The following is a 22,375-nucleotide window of genomic DNA, read 5'->3' on the forward strand; positions in this document are numbered from 1 at the left end:
AATTGCTGATGAACATACCCTAGTAGTCTGTGATATTAATCATATGTGTATGTTTTTCAGTTTATGTAAGTGCAAAAGTTCTGTTTGAAATGTGCTTCCTTTTCCTTTTCTTTGTTTATTACGGGCATATAAAGCCGCTTATAAGCTCACACAAATGTTATGAAAGTTTGGTTTGTTGGTCCGTATTTTTAAAAACAGGTCTCAGGAGTATTTCTTAATAGTGGCCCAGTGAAACTTTATATCTTTGTATCAGCTTTTAAAAAAAGAAGAAACTCTGGGGAAAACGGAGCAAGAGTTGGAGGCACGAACCAGAGAACTGAGTCACACCCGGGAGGAGTTGATGACCTCCAGTCAGATGTTATCAGACTTGAGCCAGAAGTTGGAAGAATTGCAGAGACACTGCTCAGCGCTGGAAGAGCAGAGGTTCTTGCTTGGTCTGTGGGGCCCATGGGAAGCGGTGTTAGTGTAGCCCTAGCTATAGCTTGCCTGCCTTTCCCCACTGCTCTTTGCAGCACTTTCTTTTTCTTTCTTTCTTTTTTTTTTTTAAGATTTATTTATTTATTTATTTATTTATTTATTTATTTATTTATTTATTTATTATTTATGATAAACAGAGAGAGAGAGAGAGAGGCAGAGACACAGGAGGAGGGAGAAGCAGGCTTCATGCTGGGAGCCTGATGTGGGACTTCATCCCGGGACTCCAGGATCACGCCCTGGGCCAAAGGCAGGCGCCAAACCGCTAAGCCACCCAGGGATCCCCTTTTTTTTTTTTTTTTTTTTTTTTGAAAGATTTTATTTATTTATTCGTAGAGACACAGAGAGAGAGAGGCAGAGACACAGGCCGAGAGAGAAGTGGGCTCCATGCAGGGAGCCCGACATGGGGCTTGATCCCAGGTCTCCAGGATCACGCCCTGGGCCACAGGCGGCGCTAAACTGCTGTGCCACCGGGGCTGCCCTCTTTGCAACACTTTCTGATCTGAGTTCTGGCCCAGGGCTTGGGACCCTCTACTCCCACCACCCAACACCTTCACTCCCCTTCACCTGCCTAATCTCAGCTTCCAAACCTGCCAAGCAATTCAGTATGTTTTTGTTCCTAAGTTATTAAATAACCAAGGCAGATTAGGATTTTTTACTTAAACCTGGGTGAAATTTTTCTTTTTTGGCTTCTACTTCAGAAAGATCCAAGGAGTCTTCTCCATTGATAGTCTTCACATGGCTAACATTTGCAGCCCTGACATATAAAGAACCATCTGTATTTTTTCCTGTAGAAGTGTCTCTTAGATAAGATTTCCAAATGTGCTTATTGTCTACTTTCTTTCAATGAAGAGATCACGTGACAGCTTCAAAAACAGGTGCAGAAAATAAGATCTCGGCCCTGGTGCAAAAGGAGCAAGAGCTCCAGGCATTCATTCAGCAGCTTTCCATGGACTTACAGAAGGTAAGTAGAGTACTAGGAGTAGATCCAGGTGGCTAGAGCTTATGGGGTAGAAACTAAATCTGGCAGAAATTTCTGTCTCAGGGTGGCTACTGAAACTTCTGCTTCTCATGCAATGTGGCCCTAGTTCCTGGTGTAGCCCCGCTACATCCTGATGGAAGTGGCCACACAGCTGAACAGAAGAGGTCAGTATTGTCCCGGCAGGAAGTCTCAAAGTACACCATTTGATCTACTCCAGTTTGTCTTAAGTACTTCATGGTGGACCATGAGCATAAGAAGAACAGTCATGGTTGATATGGCTTAATCTGGTGTATTCCAAATGATAATCCTTACAGTTCAACATACATTTATTGCCTTCCTATTATAGGCCTGTGCTAAGTTTTGAGACTATAAAGAAGAATAAAACATTATTATTGACTAGTGTTTCTCAGTGGCATGTTTCTTCTCACCATTTTGAATAGAACAGTTGTCCCTTGCATTGCAGGACATTTAGCTTTCCTGGCCCCTGGGTTCTTAGTGCCAGTAGCACCCTTCAGGCATTGACAGTCCAGCCCTTCCCATCATGTGAAAAAACACCCCCTGGTGGGTGGTACCACCAACTCTACCCTCTTCCCTTGAGAACTGCTAATCTCAACTGCAACAGAGACTTCCTACATCATTACAGTACAGTTAAGATTTGTGTAAATAGAAATCTATATACTCCTTCCTTCTAGGTATTAGCACACACATAGATGCCCAAATGGAGGTTATATACCTCACTCAGAGTTCAGCAGTGAGTGACAAAGCTGGATTCTAGCCCAGGTCTTACTCCAAAACTCATGCTTGTCCTATTGGACTGTGTTGCCTTCCAATAAGGGTCACCCAGTAAATAGATCTCACATATATGAATGACTCTGATACAAGGTCTCTACTCTCAGTGAAGATCTAGACACACACAGTGTTTTCTCAGAGGCTTATAGTTTCATTATAGAACTCAAACCTAACCACAAGAAAACACATTCTTAACAAATCCTAAATAAGTGAAATAGATTTTGTAATGAAAAATATATGCCATAGGGAGAGAGTGTATTTCTAGCATAGGAGTCAAGGAACTCTTCCTGGAGGAACTGGAATTTCAAAGATGGGTAGAGTAACAGGAGGCGGAGAAAGCAGGACACAGAACACATAGGGTGGGGGAAGATAACATACACAAAATTTGGGGATTCAAGGGACCCTTTGATATCAGAACCATCTAACTTACCATGTCATCATTGGAAAAACTAATTTTCTAGCTTGTGGTTATACTAATACGTTCTCTCACTCATTCTAAAAATATGATCAAAGCCTTCCTATGTGCCAGGCTCAGCACTCTTTGCCCAGTGTTAAAAATACTGTGATGAGCAAAACAGATACTGCCCTTGCCTTTGCGGAACTTCTAATCTAGAGGGAAAATCAGATATCAATCAGTAATCATGTAAATATACTATTGCAAACCATGATGCATGAAGGAAAACTGCAGGATGTTGTAGGATCCTGTAATGGCATCAGGTTAGATCTAGCCTTGGAGTCAGAGAACAAAGCCCTTGAAGAAGGAACACTTGAGCTGTGGAGGGGGAGAGACAGTGGGAGAGAATTTGAAGCAAGGAATAATGAACAGTACGAACCATAAACCCAGAAACCTTGAGGCAGTAGAAGGATGAGCACATTCAAGGAACTGGAAGAGAAGACACAGAGAATGGACTGGCATAAGGGGAAACATTGGATGGGGTTCCAGTTAGGAAGTTCTTATACCTGTCTTGGCATCAGATGGTGGCTTTGACAAGAGTGGTGGTAAAGATAAGGGGGAAGTAGACATTTACAAAATAATGAGGAGACTGACCCACTCGCTAATGTAATGGATGTAGGAGGGAAGCAAGAGAAAAGGAAGTTTTGGTGATGGTTTCTGAGTTTCTTGATAGCAACTGAGTGGCTGATAGGGTCGGTCATTGGGTTAAGAATATCAAAGGCTGAACAGTTTTATCATGAAGAACATGAGTTTGGAGTCAGGTTTTTTTTGTTGTTGTTGTCCTTATCGTTATTGAATAAATGTAACATTTATAAATATAAGTAGGGTAGAGAGTATAACAAGGCAGTGATCCCCTTGTAGTTAACCCCAGGATGAAAAGAATAATCTATTTATACTTGAAGTTCCCCATGTGCCATTCACTGTTCATCCCATTCCTTTTTCCTTTATAAGGAATCTAGAAACTGTTGTTTCCTTTTTCTTCACTTTATAATTTTACTGTTATTTTATCTCTAAATAGTATGTATCTTCTGTTGTTTCTCATGCTTGTTAAAAATTATATAAATTATGCTATAGGTATTCTTCTAAAACTTACTTTTTGTGCTCAACATTATATTCCCAAAAAACATGCGTTTGTATACATGCAGCTGTATTTTTTTTTCTTTTCTCAACTATATAGTGTGAAGTAACAAAAGTTATTCATCGTATTGACCATCAACATTGAGGTGTTTCTGGACTTTTACTATTACGAACAAGGCTACTGTGAACATTCCTCTACCCGTGCAGGTTACTCTGGGGTATATTTAAGATGTGGAAAGGTTAGGTGTGCCTGGCTGGCTCAGTTGGTGGAGCATGCAACTCTTGATCTCAGGGTTGTGAGTTTGAGCCCCACATCAGGTGTAGAGACTACCTAAAAATAAAATCTCACCCAAAAAAAAAAAAAAAAAAAGATTTGTACTTTTTCAACTTTTCGGCATAATGCCAAGCATTTTTTTTCCCTAGTAGTTGTAGTAATTCACAGTCCCACCAGCCATGTTTGTTCTGCTTCCTTGACAACATGGGATATTATCAGGCATTTATTTTTTGCCAGTCTAGAGAGTATGAAATACTAACATTTTTTAAAAGATTTTATTTATTCATTAGAGACAGAGAGAAGGCAGAGACATAGGCAGAGGGAGAAGCTAGTAAGGCGATGTACTGTATCATACAGATACCACAGTGGCATATGCCCTTCGCAGGGAGCCCGATGTGGGACTCGATCCTGGAACTCTGGGATCATGCCCTGAGCCCAAGGCAGATGCTCAGCTGCTTAGCCACCTGGGTGTCCCCTTTCAGCATGATTCTAATTTGCTTTTCCCAGATTACTACAAAGTGCTACTGTCCTTTCATGCTTATAGGTCATTATTGTTCTGTGAAGTACTCATTCAATTCTCTAGCCCATTTTTCTGCTACATTTTCTTTTTCTCCTTGATTATAGGATTCTTTATATGTATCCTGGCTGCCATGCTCCCTTGTCAGTTATATGGGTTGCAAATGTCTTCTCCCAGTTTTTGCCTTGTCTTCACACCCTTTATGGTCTCCTCTGATGAAAATATGCTCTTAATTTTAGTATAGTTGAATTTATTATTTTCCTTTAAGTTCACACTTTTGCTTTTTTAATTTACTTTAAAAAAAAATGGTTCCCCCTTCAGTGAGACTTCCATTTTATTTATTTGTTTTTTAAGTAATCTCTACACCCATCATGGAACTTGAACTCAATGATTCCCATATCAAGTGTCACATGCTCTACCAGCTGAGCCAGCCAGGTGCTCCCACACCTGCTTTTTTAAAGAAATTGTTTCTTACCCAGGGCTATAATGCGCTTTTTCTGCATTACCATATAGGAAGTTTTACAGTTTTGCTTTTTATAGTCCAGTCTTTAATATGCCTAAACTGTGATTTGGGTATTAGAAAGGGATCTGTATCTTTTTTTTTTTTATTGTTTTGGTACCATTTATTAAAAAATCTGTTCTTTTCTCACCAATCTGCAATATCAGCTTTGTCACAGTTCAGGTTTCCATATGTATGTAGAACTATTAGGCTTTGGGGCATATGCCACTGTGGTATCTGTATGATACAGTACATCGCCTTACTAGCTATTAGGACAAGTCCTGGTGTCTGATAAATCTCCTCACCTATTTCTTTTTTATGAGTATTTTGAATATTCTTGGCCCATTGTTCTTCCACAGAGAAGCTTGTCAGACTCAAAAAAATTTTGTTGAGTTATTGATTGGATAGCATTGAATCTGTAGGTCCATTTGGAGAGCAGTGATTACTTTATGATGTGAGTTTTCTTTTTTTTTTTTAAGATTTTGTTTATTTATTCATGAGAGACAGTGAGAGAGAGGCAGAGACAGGCAGAGGGAGAAGTGGGCCCCATGCGGGACTCAATCCCGGAACTCCGGGATCACGTCCTGAGCCAAAGGCAGTCACTCAACCACTGAAGCATCCAGACGTCCCTGATGTGAGTTTTCTTTAACCAAGAACATGATCTTTTGTTTCAGATATTCAGTGTTGCTTTTTTTTTAAATGACTCTGTAAGGTTCTGTGATTTTTTTTTCATGAAAGTTCGTTATTTACTGTTAAACTTATTCCTAGGCACAGTTTTTTTATACCAATTATAAATTGTGTCACTTTAAAAATTACTTTTTGTACTTGTTGCTGGCATATACTATAAAAATACTGTTATTTTTATAAATTGATTGTTTTGCACAATTTATTAATTTTTATTGAGCTTAGTAACTAATTACAGATTTTTTGAATTTCTTGAATAGCAGTCATCTGTGAATAATGATGGTTTTGTTTGTTTCAAATTCTTACACATTTTTTCCTTTGCCCTATTCTGTTGGGTTGCTTGTTTTCTTATTGTTAAATTTTAAGAATTTTTTTACATTTTTGGATAGCAATTCCTTGTCATATGTGTCTTTTGCAAATATTTTCTCCTAATCTGTGGCTTGACTTCTTATTCTCTAGACACTGTCTTTAATAGAGCAGAAGTTTCTAATTCCAATGAAGTCTAGTTTATCAGTTATTTCTTTCATGCATCAAGCCTTTGGTGGTATGTTTAACAAATGATTGCTATACCCATGGTCATCTAGGTTTTCTCCTGATGTTATCTTCTCTGAGTTTTATAGTTTTTAGTTTTACATTTATATCTGTGATCCATTTTGAGTTAATCTTTATGAAGGAGGTAAGGTCTCTATGTCCAGATTCATTTTTTTTCATGTGGATGTCCATTTGTTCCAGCACCATTTGTTGAAGAGGTTGTCTTTGTTTCATTGTATTGTCTTTGCTTCTTTGTCAAAGATCAGTCAAATATATTCATGAGGGTCTATTTCTGAGCTCTCTGTTCTGTTCCACTGATCTATTTGTCTGTTCTTTCACCAAGACCATCTTTTCTGGATTATTGTAGTTTTATAGTAAGTCCTGAAGTGAGGTAGCCTCAGTCCTCTGACTTTGTTCTTCTCTTTCAATATTGTATTGGCTTTTGTGGGTCTTTTGCATCTCCATATAAACTTTAAAATAATTTTTTTGACATCCATAAAATAACTTGCTGGGGTTTTTTGTTTGTTTTTTTTTTTTTTTTTTAATTTATGATAGGCACACAGTGAGAGAGAGAGGCAGAGACACAGGCAGAGGGAGAAGCAGGCTCCATGCACCGGGAGCCCGACGTGGGATTCGATCCCGAGTCTCCAGGATCGCGCCCTGGGCCAAAGGCAGGCGCCAAACTGCTGCGCCACCCAGGGATCCCAACTTGCTGGGGTTTTGATAGTGACTGCATTGAATCTGTAGATCAAGTTGGGAAAAATTGTTATCTTAACAATATTGGGTCTTTTTATCTGTGAACATGGACTGTCACTCTATTTATTTAGTTTTTGTCTTTTTTTCATTCATCAGTTTTATAGTTTTCCTCATAAATGTCTTATACATATTTTGTTAGATTATACCTAAGTATTTCATTTTGGGGAGTATTAATGTGAATGATATTGTCTTTTTAATTTCAGATTCTACTTGTTTATTGTCAGTATGTAGGAAAGCAGTTGACTTTTGCGTAACAACCTTGTATCCTACAACCTTCCTGTATTCTTTTTTAAGACTTTATTTATTTATTCATGAGAGACAGAGAAAGAGATGGAGACACCAACAGAGGGAGAATCAGGCTCTCCACAGGGAGCCTGATGTGGAACTCAGTCTGAGACTCCAGGATCAACGCCCTGAGCCAAAGGGAGATGCTCAACCCCTGAGCCTCCCAGGCATCCCCTACAACCTTTCTTTAACCACTTGTTATTTCTGGGAGTTTTCTCCCCAACTTATCTGGATTTTCTAGATATATATAATGGTGTCACTTATTAACAAAGACAATTTTAGGTTTTCCTTCCCAATCTGTGTACTTGTATTTCCTTTTCTTGTCTTATTACATTAGCAAGGACTTCTAATACAGTGTTGGAAAGGATTGATGAGCGGACATCCTTGTCTTGAATGGAAAAGCTTTGAGTTTTTCACCATTAAGGATAATGTTAGCTGTGGCATAGAAGGTGTTAGGGGCCTGAAGTAAAGCAGCCAGAGTGGAGAAGGGGGCTCCATGTGTGATATGGTGCACAAGAAGACTAACTGGAAATTGGTGACCAATTCTTGTTTGTTTTTTTATTTTCACTATAGAGTCACCTGTATCTCTCAAGTTCATATTGATGTATAATAGAATGAGTACAGGCTTTGGTTCCAGAAGACTTGAGTTTAAATCTTTAATTTATCACTGGTATATGCTTATGGGCTAGTTTGTAAGTTTTGGCTTCCTTATAAATGGACACAATAAAGGGTGAATGTAAGGACTAGGGATAATGGAAAGTGCTTACTCATGCTCTGCAAACTATAGCTGCCACTGCTGCACTCTGCTACAAATTATGATTATTGCATTATTAGTGAGAGACCTATCATGATTGGTTATCATGGCTGAATTGTTTTTCTTTTCTATCAAACTTTCTCTCCTTTGCTGTTCTCTGTTTTATGTAATGTTACTATTGTGCCAGGCACCTGAGTCACAGACTTGGGAGTTCTTTTTACCTCTTCTCCCAGCTTCCTAGTCATGCTGAACTTGCCTTTCACCTCTTTGCATGTGCTACACTTTACCCAGAATTCTCATTCTGCCCCAACCCCCTTCTCCCTTGACTTGCCTAGTCAGGGGGCTTGATCTGACTTCCCCAAACAGTTAATCCCTCCTGCCTCTGATATATCACCTTGTATGTCCCTCTGCTGCAGCATGATTGTATTGTTTTATAATTAATTGTGTGTATACATGTCTTTACCACCAGCCCTACTTCTGTGGGTCAGGAACTGTATCTGGTTGTATCCTCAGAAGACTACACACAGTGTAAACTTGATAAGAGTTTACTGAATTGCAGGGTGCCTGGGCAGCTCAGTTGGTTGAGCGTCTGCCTTTGGCTGAGGTCATGATCCTCAGGGTCTGGGATTGAGCCCCACATTGGGACTCCTTGCTTAGCAGGGAGTCTGCTTCTCCCTTTCCCTCTGCTCCTCCCTCTGTTTGTGCGTGCATGCTTGCTCACTCACTCGCTCAAATAAACAAAATCTTTAAAAAAGTTTACTGAGTTATGGAACCTTGAGTCTAGACAGTTCAATTTCTAGAAAACCCTCTACTACCTATGCTGTCAACCCTGTATTCTTTTCTTTTTTTAATTTTTATTTATTTATGATAGTCACACAGAGAGAGAGAGAGAGGCAGAGACATAGGCAGAGGGAGAAGCAGGCTCCATGCACCGGGAGCCCGATGTGGGATTTGATCCCGGGTCTCCAGGATCGCGCCCTGGGCCAAAGGCAGGCGCTAAACCGCTGCGCCACCCAGGGATCCCTCAACCCTGTATTCTATTTTTAAGATTTTGTTTGCTTGAGAGAGAGAGTATGAGCAGGAGGAGGGGCAGAAGGAGAGGGAGAGGAACAAGCAGACTCCCCACCAAGCAGGGAGCCAGATGGGGGACTCCATCCCAGGATGCTGGGATCATGACCTGAGCTGAAGTCAGATTCTTAACCAACTGAGCCACACAGGTGCCCCCACAGTGAGAATTTAGAATGGAAGTTGCTTCTTCCTAAAGTTGCTACATTTTATTCTGAGAAGAGTTTGGCTGGGTTTCAAGCTGACATGAAACCATAGCTCAAGATAGAGCAACAGAAGCATAAAGCAAGGAAACAGAGTACCTGTAAGAAGGTATAAGTCTTCACAGTAAGATATTGATGCTTTATGAACTTTTTTAATTTTTAACTTTTTTAAATTAATTAATTAATTAATCTAGTTATTTATTTATTTATTTATTTTAGATTTTATTTATTCATGAGAGAGGCAGAGACATAGGCAGAGGGAGAGCAGGCTCCATGCAGGAAGCCTGGGACTCCAGGATCACACCCTGAGCCAAACAAAGGCAGACGTTCAACTACGGAGCTACCCAGGCATCCCTGAACATTTTTTTTAAGATTTTTTAAAAATTATTTTTATTTATTTATTTATTTATTTATTTATTTATTTTTAAGATTTTATTTATTTATTCATAGAGACACAGACAGAGGCAGAGACACAGGCAGAGGGAGAAGCAGGCTCCATGCAGAGAGCCCAACGTGGGACTCGATCCAGGGTCTCCAGGATCACGCCCTGGGCTGCAGGCGGCGCCAAACCGCTGCGCTACCTGGGCTGCCCCAAGATTTTTTTTTAATTTGAGAAAGAGCACAAGCATGGGGAGGGGTAGAGTTAGAGGGATTAGCAGACTCCCTGCCAAGCAGGGAGCCCGATGCAGGGCTCAATCCCAGGACCCTGGGATCATGACCCAAGCCGAAGGCAGATGCTTAACCAACTGAGCCACCCATGTGCCCTTATACAAACTTTTAGAGAGGTGCCTGGGCATCTTCAGTGGATGCAAGGACCACTAGGGATCTAAAAACTTATGGAATGAAAGCTTCCTGGATCCTCTGCTTTGACATTAAGTAGCACTTGAAGATTGGTAACAGTGAGAGGAACCAAGTCATAACCTGCCACTGCCACCGCCACCACTACCATCATTGCTAAAGAGATAGACTGAAATAAAGTGGGTAGCTGTTGGTTTGGGGCCAAGGTGTGAGGTGCACAGTGGCTCTGCCCTGGTCACTATGCTGGGAGCTGCAGTGAGTGTCCTCATGTATTTTAGAAGTTCTCTCATTCCGTTCTTAAGGCAGCTACGTTGGTGTCATTAATGCTTCATCTAGCCCCATATTTCCCAGAATATTGTTCTCTTGGGCATTTGTAGGACTTATGGGGACCTTCTTGAGGGGGATACCTCTGCCAAGTTTGGCATCTGAGTTAAAGACATACATAGGTCCTGTTGGACTCTGGGTTAGTAGAATGAGATGTGTGCTTGGTGAACATAGACAGTAGTAGGTCATGACCGAACAATCTGATTGTCTTAAAGAGAAGGAGCATCTTCTCAGAGTTCTGCCTGCATTCCACTGATATCATAGCCTTGTCTTTCCTACATCAATAATGCTTAAATTAAAAGAGCAATTGTCTCTTGCACACTAGGTTTGAACTGATGTCTGGCTGGTGCTGGGTCCTGGTGTTTCTTCTGTATCCCTTTTCAAGGAAGATTCCTTAGCTCTCTGTTCTTCTGAGAGGCAGTTGAGAACAGAATTTCAGGGAAACATAATGGTCCAAGAGGAGACAGGGAGTGAGAAGGAGAAAGGGGTTAGAATGTAATATAATCTTTGCCTTCACTTGCAGGCCACTGCTAAAACTCAAGAGAAAGAAAAACTCGTCACACAGTTGCAGGAGAAGGTCTCCTCCTTGGAAAAGAGACTAGAGCAGAACTTATCAGGAGAAGAACATGTGCAAGAACTCCTAAAAGAGGTAAGTAGCTCTTTTCGGACAGCCACTGTTAGGAAGGTAGGGGTAACACTGGAGATTTCATACAATCATAGAGCTTCAGAGCCAGAGAGTCCACAAGCAGCTGGAAAAGAAAAGCCCCCCCCCCCCCTCCAATTTCTGATTATCCTTCTTACAGCAAAAAACAGCCACCTGTCACCTGTGTATATTGCCATGTTTTCCAGGAAAGGGAGAGCCTCGTTCAGAGATGCCTATGAATGATTAGCATCCTAATCACCAGTGAACCCCGCCTGGTGATTTATGCTACTTGGGCTGTCTTATCTTACCTCCCTGATCTCTTCCACCCTTTTGCACTTTCCAGTGGCCAAGGAAAATTGTTACTGTCTGCCTGTGGCATGAGCAAGAATCACCTTTGGCAGTAAGGGGTTTCACTGAGTGAGGCTGTTGAGCAGATTGACCTTTGCCCTTTCTCATTGAGCCTGCATTGTCTGCCCATATTCTGCTCCTCCTGCTTTTTGTATCTCAGGACTGACCTCACCCTGACAAAGGTGACAAAGCCAAGACCTTAGGCCTAGATTAGACCCTCACTGTCTGTCTTCGTTTCAACTAAACATCTCCTTCTCCACTGCTACTGTTGTACTTCAGGGCTTCTAGCAACTCTAGCCTAGTCCACAGCAGAGGTCTCCAAACTGCCTACCTGGCATCAGCCCCCTCCTTTACCCCTGATGCAGTCTTTTGCGCCCACTGCCGTGCTGGTATTCCTGGCCGCCTCACTCCCTTACCTTCTTGCCCAGCTTTCCTGCAATCTGCAGTGCATATAGTCTGGGTTCTGGGGTGTAAATTGATTTCTAGAGTCAGACTGCCTAGGTCGTATCTCGCATCATCTTCTTACCAGTTGGTGACTTAAGGCAAGAAAATTAATCTCTTTGTGTTTGTTTTCTCTTCTGTGAAATAGAGTAGATAATTGTACCAAACACAGAATTGTTGGTAGGATTCAGGGAGTTACAATATGTGAAATGCTTAGAATGAAGCTCTAGAATGTAGTAGGGTCTCCGTATTTTTCTGCTATTAATATTATAATCCTTAGTATTGTGCCACAATCATTATTATAAAGCTTAGTGTGCATAGGAGGTACTTGGAGAGTTTGTTTAGTGTGTATATTCCTATCCTTAGAAATCCTTTTTTCAGTAGGTCTGTAAGACCTCAAGTTTAACAACTACTTACTCCTGCACCACCACATTAGTCTTATGCCAGTATGTGGACAACCCTACTTTAAAAAATATTGCCTACAGAATTAAATTCAAGCTCCTTTCTGCAGCATAAAAAGTTTCCCATGATCTGCCCCTTTGCCTGACTTTCTAGTCTCATTTCTTGACCTGAATCCACCATTGCCTTAGCTTTTTGCAAGTTGTAGCTCCCCAAATGTCCCAGGCTGTTTCATGACTCCACTGGTGATCACTGCCTGGGTGCTCCCCGCCAACCCCTGGCCACCTGTTAATTAGGAAGCCATCCACTTTCCTGAGGCAGTGAGTATCTGGGTATCTTTGCGGGTGTTTATTGCACTCTATTAATTTTTTTGTTAGTCTTGCCTCAGTCTCAAGGTCAAAGAATTATATCAAATTTATCTGTGTGTACTTTATGATATGTGACTATTATCTCAGCTGTTATTTTTGTTAATACATTTGTGTCCCCCTGTCTTGCTCAAATCACAGTATGTGGTAGACATCAGTATTTATTCAATGGAAAAATGACTGTTTTCTTTTACTCTTCTATCAACTTACAGAAAACCGTTGCTGAGCAGAATTTGGAGGATACCAGACAGCAGCTCTTGGCAGCCAGAAGCAGCCAGGCCAAGGCCATTGACATCCTGGAAACTCGGGTACTGACCTCATTCCCAGAGATTCCTGTCTGGATGGTGGCCTGGTTGGATGACATCGTTGGGGGAAAATCCCCTAGGGTCAGAGGTTCTCTTTTGAAGGGACTGTTTTGAAACTCACTTACACATGGCTGAGTTAGTCATTTTCTTCATTCTTGCCAAATTGCTACCATTGTTCCACACAACATTGTTCTCTTGCTGTTCCCTTTTATCCACTTTGCCTTCCCTCCCATGGGAAGCTATTCTGATGGGGTTACTAGAGATCCTTGCATTGTGGGGTGACCTTAAAATGGGCAGCCTTGTTTTGCATGCATGTATGTTGATTTATGTAAGTGATACAGTTCCACACTGTCATACTGTCACATTCACCTGCTCCACTTCTGTCCATGTCCACATCGTTGTACTTAGTGCTCTTGCTCTATATCATATATCTATCAGGTGCTGGACATCTGGATTGCCGCCTTCTTCCTGTCACCACAGGTTACACTACCCTGAACAGCCTCGTCCCTGTCACCCTGAGGACAGAGAATGCCTATGACTAAGTTAGGACAAGAACATTCTTGCAAGGGCTGCCCCTGGCTCTGCTCCCCCAGCGTGCATGAAGGTTTCTGTATCTGCATTACTGCTTTCTCCAGCCATTTGTTTGTTTGCCAGTTTAGTGAGTGTGAAGTGGTGGAAGGGGTAAGGGATCTCTGTGGGGCCTCTTTCATAAGGGCACTGATCCCATCATGAGGACTCCACCCTCATGACCTAAGCATCTCGCAAAGGCCCCGCCTCCTGTTCCCATGTCAGGCAACAGGATTTCCATATGAATTTGGGGAGGACACCATAGTAAATGCTTATTAGCTCATTTTTAAAATCTTATCTTCTGATAAATATACTTCAAGCTCTTTTTTTTTTTCCAATACAGCTTGGTTTATTTTATTAGCATTCAGTTCTATTTCTGAATGTTTTTTTATTACGATAAAATATACATGACAAAGTTACCATTTCATCCATTTCTAGTGTACAATTCAGTGGCATGAAGCACATTCACACTGTTCAACCATTACCGCCATCATCTCCAGAACGTTTTGATCTTCTCAAACTGAAATTCTCACTTCCCATTTTCTCCCAGCCCCAGCCCCTGGCAACCACCATTCTACTTAAATCTGATTACTCTGGGAATGTCCTATTTGTGGAATTGTATGATATGCATCCTTTTGTGTCTGGCTGATTTCACTTAACATATGTCTTCAGGGTTCATTCATGTTGTAGCGTGTGTCTGAATTTCATTTCTTTTTAAGGCTGAATAAGCCTTTTTTTTTTTTTTTTTTTTTTTTTAAGTAAAACTCCATGCCACACATGGGGCTGGAACTCACGACCCCGAGATCAAGAGTCACATGCTCTACCGCTGTGCCAGTCAGGTGACCCAGGGCTGAATAAGCTTTTTTAAAAAGGCTTTCATTCCTTTATATGTCTATACCACATTTTGTTTATCCCTTCATTTGTCAATGGGTTATTTCCACCTTCTGGCTATTGTGAATAATAAGCATTAGCTTAGTGCTATGAACAAGGTTTTTGTGTGACCTTTTATTTTCATTTCTCTTGGGTTATACCTAGGAGTAGAATCGCTAGGGGACATGATAACTCTGTGCTTAACCCCTGGAGGAGCTGAACCTTTCTTGAGCTCTGCCTCTAAATTGAGACTTGGGTAGATACTTTCTGAAACCAGGAGTTAAAAAGCTAGGTTTCATTTCTGGCTCTACCACTATTAAAATCTGTGATCCTAGGCAGCCCTGGTGGCTTAGTGGTTTGGCGCCACCTTCGGCCTGGGGCTTGATCCTGGAGACCTGGGATCGAGTCCCACGTTGGGCTCCCTGCATAGAGCCTGCTTCTCCCTCTGCCTGTGTCTCTGCCCGCACCCCCCCCCCCATGAATAAATAAATAAATAAAATCTTTTTTAAAAAATCTGTGATCCTGGACAGGTAACATTACTTGTCCTCCTATGTAGAAATAGGCTGTTCTCCACGAGTTGCTTCAGCTCCATGTGAATGTGTATAAGGAACCATAAGAGTATCCTCTTGTCAGGTACCTGCTTTTCCTTGACAAAGCTGCAGCCTTCCTTGTGTTTATGTTTTTAATCATAAACTTTCTCAAGGTCATACCTTACTCAGCAAACAAGAGGACTTCATAAGGGAAATTGGCAAAGATAGCTCCAACCAGATAGAAATGCCCCATTGGAGAGCCACATCCAGCTCAACGGACAGGGTCTGGTCCAGTCCACAGGGCCAGCCACACATCCTAGTGCAGCATCAGGTACAAAGTCAGACTGAGTTGATGGTTGTGGAATGAGGAAAGTTTGTGTCATAGGCAGTCATCCCACTTCTGGGAATCTAGCCTAAGGAAGTGGCTCAAACCAGGTCACAAAATGTTCGGTGAAGATGTCATGGAGATAACAGCTGTGTTATCTCAGATGGGAAAGTGGGACACAGCCCAACTGCCAGCACAGTAGGAATGGTTCAATACTTTGTGCAATATCCTTTAAAGAAATAATTGAAGTTCTGATGACTACATGGGATACAGAAGGAAACGTGAGTAAGGAGGAGAAACACAGTATTCCTGGAATTATATACAGAGTTGTAAAAAAAAAAAAAAAGGCGGGGGGCAGCCCCGGTGGCACAGCGGTTAGGCACCGCCTGCAGCCTGGGTGTGATCCTGGAGACCTGGGATGGAGTCCCACGTCGGGCTCCCTGCATGGAGCCTGCTTCTCCCTCTCCCTTTGCCTGTGTCTCTGCTTCTCTCTCTGTGTCTATGAATAAATAAATAAAATCTTAAAAAAAAAAAAAAAGGAACTTACACATATTAAAAAAAAAAAGGCAGTCATAAAAATACAGCAGAGGAAAATATGTTAGGATGGTGGTGTTGTATCATGGTAGATCTATAGGTGTCTTTGTGTCTTTTTTCCTAATTGAAACATTTTCTGGGGGTACCTGGATGGCTCAGTCAGTCAGATGTCTACCTTTGGCTCAGGTCATGATTTTGGGATTCTGGAATTGAGCCCTGCATCAAGCTCCCTGCTCAACAGGGAGTCTGCTTCTCCCTCTGCGTGTCCCCCTCTGTTCGTGTGCTGTCTCTCAAATAAATAAATAAAATATTTTTTAAAAATTCTGTAATGTACTCGCTTTATGATTTAAATGGATTTGATTTTTAAAGTTAATTATTACCACTTTTCAGCTTCTTTTGAATGAAACAATGCTTCTCTTTCCCCCTCAGGTGAAAGAACTCCAGCAGAACTTGCAGGCATCCGAGGAGAAGCTAAAGCACAGTGGTGATGTCATGGTGGCTCAGGAAGTTCAGATACAGGAGCTCGTAAGTGGTTCTTGTGGCTGCTTGTTCTAGGCACCTGATGCTTGCCCTTTACGCCTTTGCAGCTAGCTGCTCCAGACTCACTCTAGTGAGGTATTTGGACCTGACCTCCGATACAGTTGAGCTGGATGTGAGCAGGTGGGCAGCTGCAGGCAGAGAGTCAGGACCTGCTGGAGGATCTGAATTACCAAAGGAGAGAGAGACTGGCTAATTCCCATCTGACTGCTGGCCGTAGGGCCCAACCTAGTTCTGAGACTGTAGGAGGGGATAACTTGACAATCCAACCTCCAACCTCCAGGGCTGTGGAGAATAGTCCTGGCTCTGGGGAGAACATGGCCAAGGGTTTGGCCAGCTGTCACAGCCCCAAATGGAGTGTTGAATTAGAATCTAGAGAAATAAAAACAGTACTTACTGTACGTTTGCCGTGCCAGTCACTGTGCTAAATATCCAGCACGTGTTTCCTTCAGTCCTTGCTACAGACCTCAGAGGTATGTGCTGTTATCCTCATTCTCTAGAGGAAGCCGGTTCAGTAACCCAGAGGTCATGGTCTCCTAGGTAATAAATGGCAGAACCCCCATCTTTCTTGGGTCAAAGGCCTTGTTCATCTTCACTGTATTTTACAGATGGTCCCTGATTTATGATTGATCAGCTTAATGATTTTTAACTTTATGAGATGCAAAGTCAATATGCACTCAATAGAAACCATACTTCAAATTTTGAAGTTTGAGCTTTTCCTGGGCTAACAATGCACAGTACGATACTCTCCCTCCATGCCCGACAGTGGCAGGGAGCCACATCTCCCAGGCAGCCCTGTGATCACAGAGTAAACCATCGATTCTGTATCTATACAGCCTTTCTGTTTTTCATTTTCAGTGCAGTATTCAGTAAATTACATGAGATAGTCAACACTTCAGTAGAAAATAGGCTTTGCCCATGCTATGTAAGTGTTCTGGGCATTTAAAAAAAAATTTTTTTTTTAAAGATTTTGTGTTTAAGTTATCTCCACCCAATGTGAGACTCAGACTCACAACCCCAAGATCAAGAGTCACATGCTCTGCTGACTAAGCCAACCAGGGGGTCCTTGTTCTGAGCATTTAAAGTAGGCTAGGATAAGCTATGATGCTTGTTTCAACTTACTATTTTCAACTTACAATGGGATCATTGGGTCATAACCCCATCATTAGTTAAAGATCAATACTGCCTCCCTAGGGAAGCCTCAGCCATAGAGGGCAGTACCAAGACAGGTGAAAGAGGGCTGTTTTAGGACTGGCTGGTGCCCTAAGCTATCCCCCTAGCACCAAGACCAGTCCCAGACTTCAACTACTGAACAGACCAGGGGCAAGAGGCAGAGCTGCAGGTAGAGACCTCAACAGCACCTGGGCCAGAGATCAGAAAGCAGAATTCTTTCTACTGGACACCCATCTTTGGGTCTGAGGGAGAGAATGGAGTCCTTATTGTCACCACGGATAATTGTCCCCACCCCCACCCCACAGGCCGCCGCAAACCAGGAGAGCAGCCGTATACGGCAGCAGGCCCTTGCTCTGGAGCAGCAGTGCACAGAGCGTGTCCACACACTGGAGGCCCAGCTTGCTGCCCTGGAGAGAGCCCGGGTGGCTGACCACACGGCTGCAGAGCAAGAGGTGGTGAGTGAGGAGAGGAGGGAGGCCAGGCTTATAAGCGCCAGGTTCACATGCTGCTGCGCTGCCAAGTCATTGACAGAATACCAGCCCCTGCTAAGCTAGGGAACCACTTTTTAGAGCAGCTTTTCTCTTTCCAGCAAGATACCTGCTCATGAGAATGGATATAAAAAGCCTGCCTTTTATAAAACCCAGACAGATGGGTTTTCCTCTTTTTTTTTTTTTTTAAGATTTTATTTATTTATTCATGAGAGACACAGAGAGAGGGAGAGAGAGAGAGACAGGGACAGGCAGAGGGAGAAGCAGGCTCCATGCAGGGATCCTGATGTGGGACTCAATCTTGGGACTCCAGGATCACGCCCTGGGCCAAAGGCAGGCACTAAACCGCTGAGCCACCCAGGGATCCCCGGGTTTTCTCTTTTTACGGGCTGCATTGGTACCTCCTGAGCAGACCCTTCAGCCTCTTCCCACTGTTCCTCTGCAGTATTCTCATTCCTCCCTCATGGCTTTTCCCTCTCTCTGCTTCCTTTCCCTGCCATGCATCTTCAGAGTCAGGTGCCATATTTCTTCTTGTGAGGCATGTGTCAGCTGGCTTTTTCTTACCCCTGCCCCATTCTCATCTCCACACCACACCCCACAAAGGGTGGGGTGCATTTTCAAAGGTTCCATGTCTGTAGGACTGTGTCCAGGGGAAATAGGGTAAAGCCCTTGTCTTCTTACATGTGCATTTCTCAATTTGCAGAGAAAGCTGGAGCAAGAAAATGCAGCCCTCAGAGAAAGTAAGAATGAATGTGAACGTTCTTTACAACACCACCAGCTTGAACTAAAGAAGCTAAAGGTATTTATCTAACAGCACCAGCATGTCACAGCCTGTCTTTTACACGTGTATTGGGAGCAGCGCGGTGAAAGTTTTATACTCAGAGTGGAGAAGGCGTGAACTAGCATTTCTTCAACAGTTCTGTTAGACATTTGCTAGAAATCGTTACTCATTAAGTCCTCTCGGTGATCCAGGATGGTAGGAAGAATTATGCTCATTTTGCAGTTAATGTCATTTGAGGCTCTGCCCAAAGTTCTCTAGTTAGTTTAAGATGATGCTGGTCTGACTTCACTCAGCCAGCTCTCTGTCTGTGTCAGCAGCTGCCTGGAAGTCATGTTGTCACAGCACTAGTGTTGTTGACTTTTCCAGTGGAATTGGTAAAGTAAGGACTTAAATGGTTGTAAGGACCTTACGTATTTATGTTGGAGCCTGTGTGTAGAGATGAAGAAACAGTCTACTGGATTGTTACCCTTTCCCCTCTGAGAACTCAGTGCTTTAATCAGATGCTGCCCACTTCTCTGCCTGGACATAACTGGATGCAAGGGAAAGAATTTCTGCCACTCTCTTAAAGGCCTCCAGGCTTCTCTGTCCCCTTTCATAGGAGCTCTTAGATGATGGATCATAGCAGCACTTGCCCTACTTGTTCATAACACAGAGATCTTGTGGGTCTTTCGGCAGAGACCTTCTCAGAACATCCACAGCTGAGGGTCTGCATAAAGTAAGCTTTCAGTAACAGTCTCTGCCAAGTTAGGTAGGTGCTAATGCAGTGGTGCTGAATCATGGGAAGTGTGTGCCTGGAGTCACAGCTGTTTGTGTATTCCTTCAACAAACATTTAGGCACCACTGGAGGTGCTGAGATCTGAGCAAAACAGGCAAAACTCACCCCCTTCCCCCCACCCTGTGGAGTCTGTAACTAGAGATAGCAGATGAGCACTAATTATCCTCTTTTTTTTAATTTAAAAAAAAAATTTTATTAAATTTTAAATTTTTTTAAATTTTAAATTTAAATTTAACAAAAAATTTAAATTAAATTCAGTGTAGAGTAAACCAGAGTGAGTGACAGGGAGTAGGGAAGAGAGGACTCTTTTAAATATGGAGGTTAGGGAGGGCTTCAGTGATATTTGAGCAAAAGCCCTGACTCTTGAGAAGGAGCCAGCAATGTGCCTTTTTGGGAAAAGGAATAGTCCAGACTGAAGAAATCACAAATAGAAAAGCTCTGAGACAGAAAAAAGCTTAGTTCGGAGAATAGCATAAAGGCTGGTGTGGCTGCCGCTTAGGGGGCTAGGGGCGAACAAGATGAGAGGAGGCAGGCAGGGAAACATTTGGGAGTTTTAAGCAAAGAAGTGATGGGAGAGGTTTTGTTTTAAAATGATTACTCTGGCTGTTTGTAGAGAATGTTCTGGAAAGGAAGCAAGTACAGAAATTAGGGGGTTCAGATATTACATCACTTACTATGTTTAAGGGCATAAAGGAAAAATTGAAATTTTCAGCAGAGATCTGGTAACTACTAAAAAGCAGCAGTGTTAAAAGGAAAACATATAAGAACGTGAGAGCCAGAGTGTGTAGGGCTGGAACATAGAACATGGTAGACCCCAAAGGGCATGAGGAAGCTTTCGTGGGTAATGAGTATTTTCATGGTTTTCATTGTTAATTTCACCCTAAGTCACCACGTTGCACATTTGAGATGTGCATAGCATATTGTTATACTTCAGGAAAATTGTTTTAAAAAACAATACAGGGGATCCCTGGATGGCTTGGCGGTTTAGCGCCTGCCTTCGGCCCTGGGCATGATCCTGGAGTCCCAGGATCGAGTCTGCACTGTGCTCCCTGCGTGGAGCCTGCTTCTCCCTCTGCCTGTGTCTCTGCCTCTCCCTCTCTCTCTCTCTCTCTCTCTCTCTCTCTCTCTGTCATGAATAAATAAGTAAAATCTTTAAAAATAAATAAATGACAATACATTAAAAAATATTCTGTATGTTAGTAAATTGAACACCAATAAAAAAAAAAATAATGAATATGTTTAAGAGCAGATTAGAACTCACTAGAGAATTAGCGAAGTGAAGGAAGGGTAGAATAAAATATAGAAAAGGCATGATAAAAGACAGGATGCTGCAAGGTGCCTGATCCCAGGTCCGTGGGGACCCAGAAGGGAGCACACAAGTGAGACTGAAGCAACAATTTTTTTTCAAGGATTTTATTTATTTTTTATTTATTTATTTTGGAGAGAGAGAGAAAGAGAGCAGGGGGAGGTTGGGAGAGGGAGAGAGAATCCCAGCCAGATTCCACGCTGAGCACAGAGCCTGACACAGGGCTTGGTCTCACAACCCTGATGAGATAGTGATCTGAGTGGAAACCCAGAGTCAGACGCAAATGAATGAGCCACCCAAGTGCCCTGAGACCAAAGCAATTATTGAAGCATTAATAGCTGAGAAGTTTCCAAACTGCTAAAAGCTGTCAAGTCACAGGTATAGGTATGAGGATTCTTACAAATCCAAATAGGATAAATGTTACTTTAAAAAATTTTTTTAAAGACTTTACTTATTTATTTGAGAGAGAGAGAGAGAGAGAGAGAGAGAGAGGGAGAGCACAACCAGAGGGAATGGCAGGCAGAGGGACAAGCAGGTTTCCCACTGAGAAGGGAGCCTGAAGTGGGTAGGACCTGGGACCCTGGGATCATGACCTGAACCAAAGGCAGATGCTTAACCAACTGAGGCACCCAGACACCTGTTGTTTTTTTTTTTTAAGATTTTATTTTTATTTATTCATGAGAGACAGACAGAGACATAGGCAGAGGGAGAAACAGGCTCCACTCAGGGAGCCTGATGTGGGACTTGATCCCAAGACTCCAGGATCATGCTCTGGGCCAAAGGCAGGCGCTAAACCACTGAGCCACCCAGGGATCCCCGGCACCTGTTATTGTTGAGCTTTTTTAAAAGGTTTATTTGTGGGGATCCCTGGGTGGGGCTCAGTGGTTTAGTGCCCGCCACCTTCGGCCCAGGGCGTGATCCTGGGGTCCCGGGATTGGGTCCCATGTCGCGCTCCCTGCTTGGAGCCTGCTTCTCCCTCTGCCTGTGTCTCTGCCTCTCTCTCTCTCTCTCTGTCTCTCATGAATAAATGAATAAAATATTTTTTATAAAAGGTTTATTTGTTTTAGTAATCTGTCCCCAGTGTGGGGCTCAAATTTACAACCCCAAAATCAAGAATCACATGCTCTTCCTACTGAGCCAGTCAGGCACCCCCAGGATAAATTTAAAAATCTATAGCCAGAGGGACACCTGGGTGGCTCAGTGGTTGAGCATCTACCTTTGGCTCAGGTTATGATCCCGGGGTCCTAGGATCAAGTCCCACATCAGGCTCCCCAGAGGGAGTCTGTTTCTCCCTCTGCCTTATGTCCCTGCCTCTCTGTGTGTGTCTCTCTGAAATAAATAAAATTAAAATAAATAAACAAATTTTAAAAATTAAAAAATAAAATCTATAGCCAGAGACAGCATGATAGTAGAACTATAAAAACCAATAAAACATGGGGATCCCTGAGTGGTTTAGCGCCTACCTTCGGCCCAGGGCGTGATCCTGGAGACGCGGGATCGAGTCCCACATCAGGCTCCCTGC

The 22,375-nt window shown here is 42.6% G+C and overlaps 1 protein-coding gene across 11 annotated transcripts in view; it reads left to right on the forward strand.

Moving 5' to 3' along the window:
• GOLGA1 (golgin A1) overlaps nt 1-22,375 on the forward strand; it is a 48,740-nt gene that overhangs the window by 12,637 nt on the left and 13,728 nt on the right. For 10 of the 11 annotated variants that reach the window (XR_003146897.3, XR_007413291.1, XM_035720785.2 and 7 more), the window contains 7 exons: nt 254-423; nt 1,327-1,438; nt 10,990-11,115; nt 12,875-12,970; nt 16,223-16,318; nt 17,809-17,958; nt 18,695-18,790. Coding sequence is in view for 9 of the 11 variants with exons in the window: in XM_035720785.2 (XP_035576678.2) it covers nt 254-423; nt 1,327-1,438; nt 10,990-11,115; nt 12,875-12,970; nt 16,223-16,318; nt 17,809-17,958; nt 18,695-18,790 (846 nt within the window). In the remaining 2 variants the exon portion in view is untranslated. The remainder of the gene's footprint in view (nt 1-253; nt 424-1,326; nt 1,439-10,989; nt 11,116-12,874; nt 12,971-16,222; nt 16,319-17,808; nt 17,959-18,694; nt 18,791-22,375) is intronic. The other variant, XM_049115046.1, reaches the window with a different exon arrangement.

Source organism: Canis lupus, chromosome 9, assembly GCF_003254725.2.
Source record: "Canis lupus dingo isolate Sandy chromosome 9, ASM325472v2, whole genome shotgun sequence".
Classification (NCBI taxonomy): domain Eukaryota; kingdom Metazoa; phylum Chordata; class Mammalia; order Carnivora; family Canidae; genus Canis; species Canis lupus.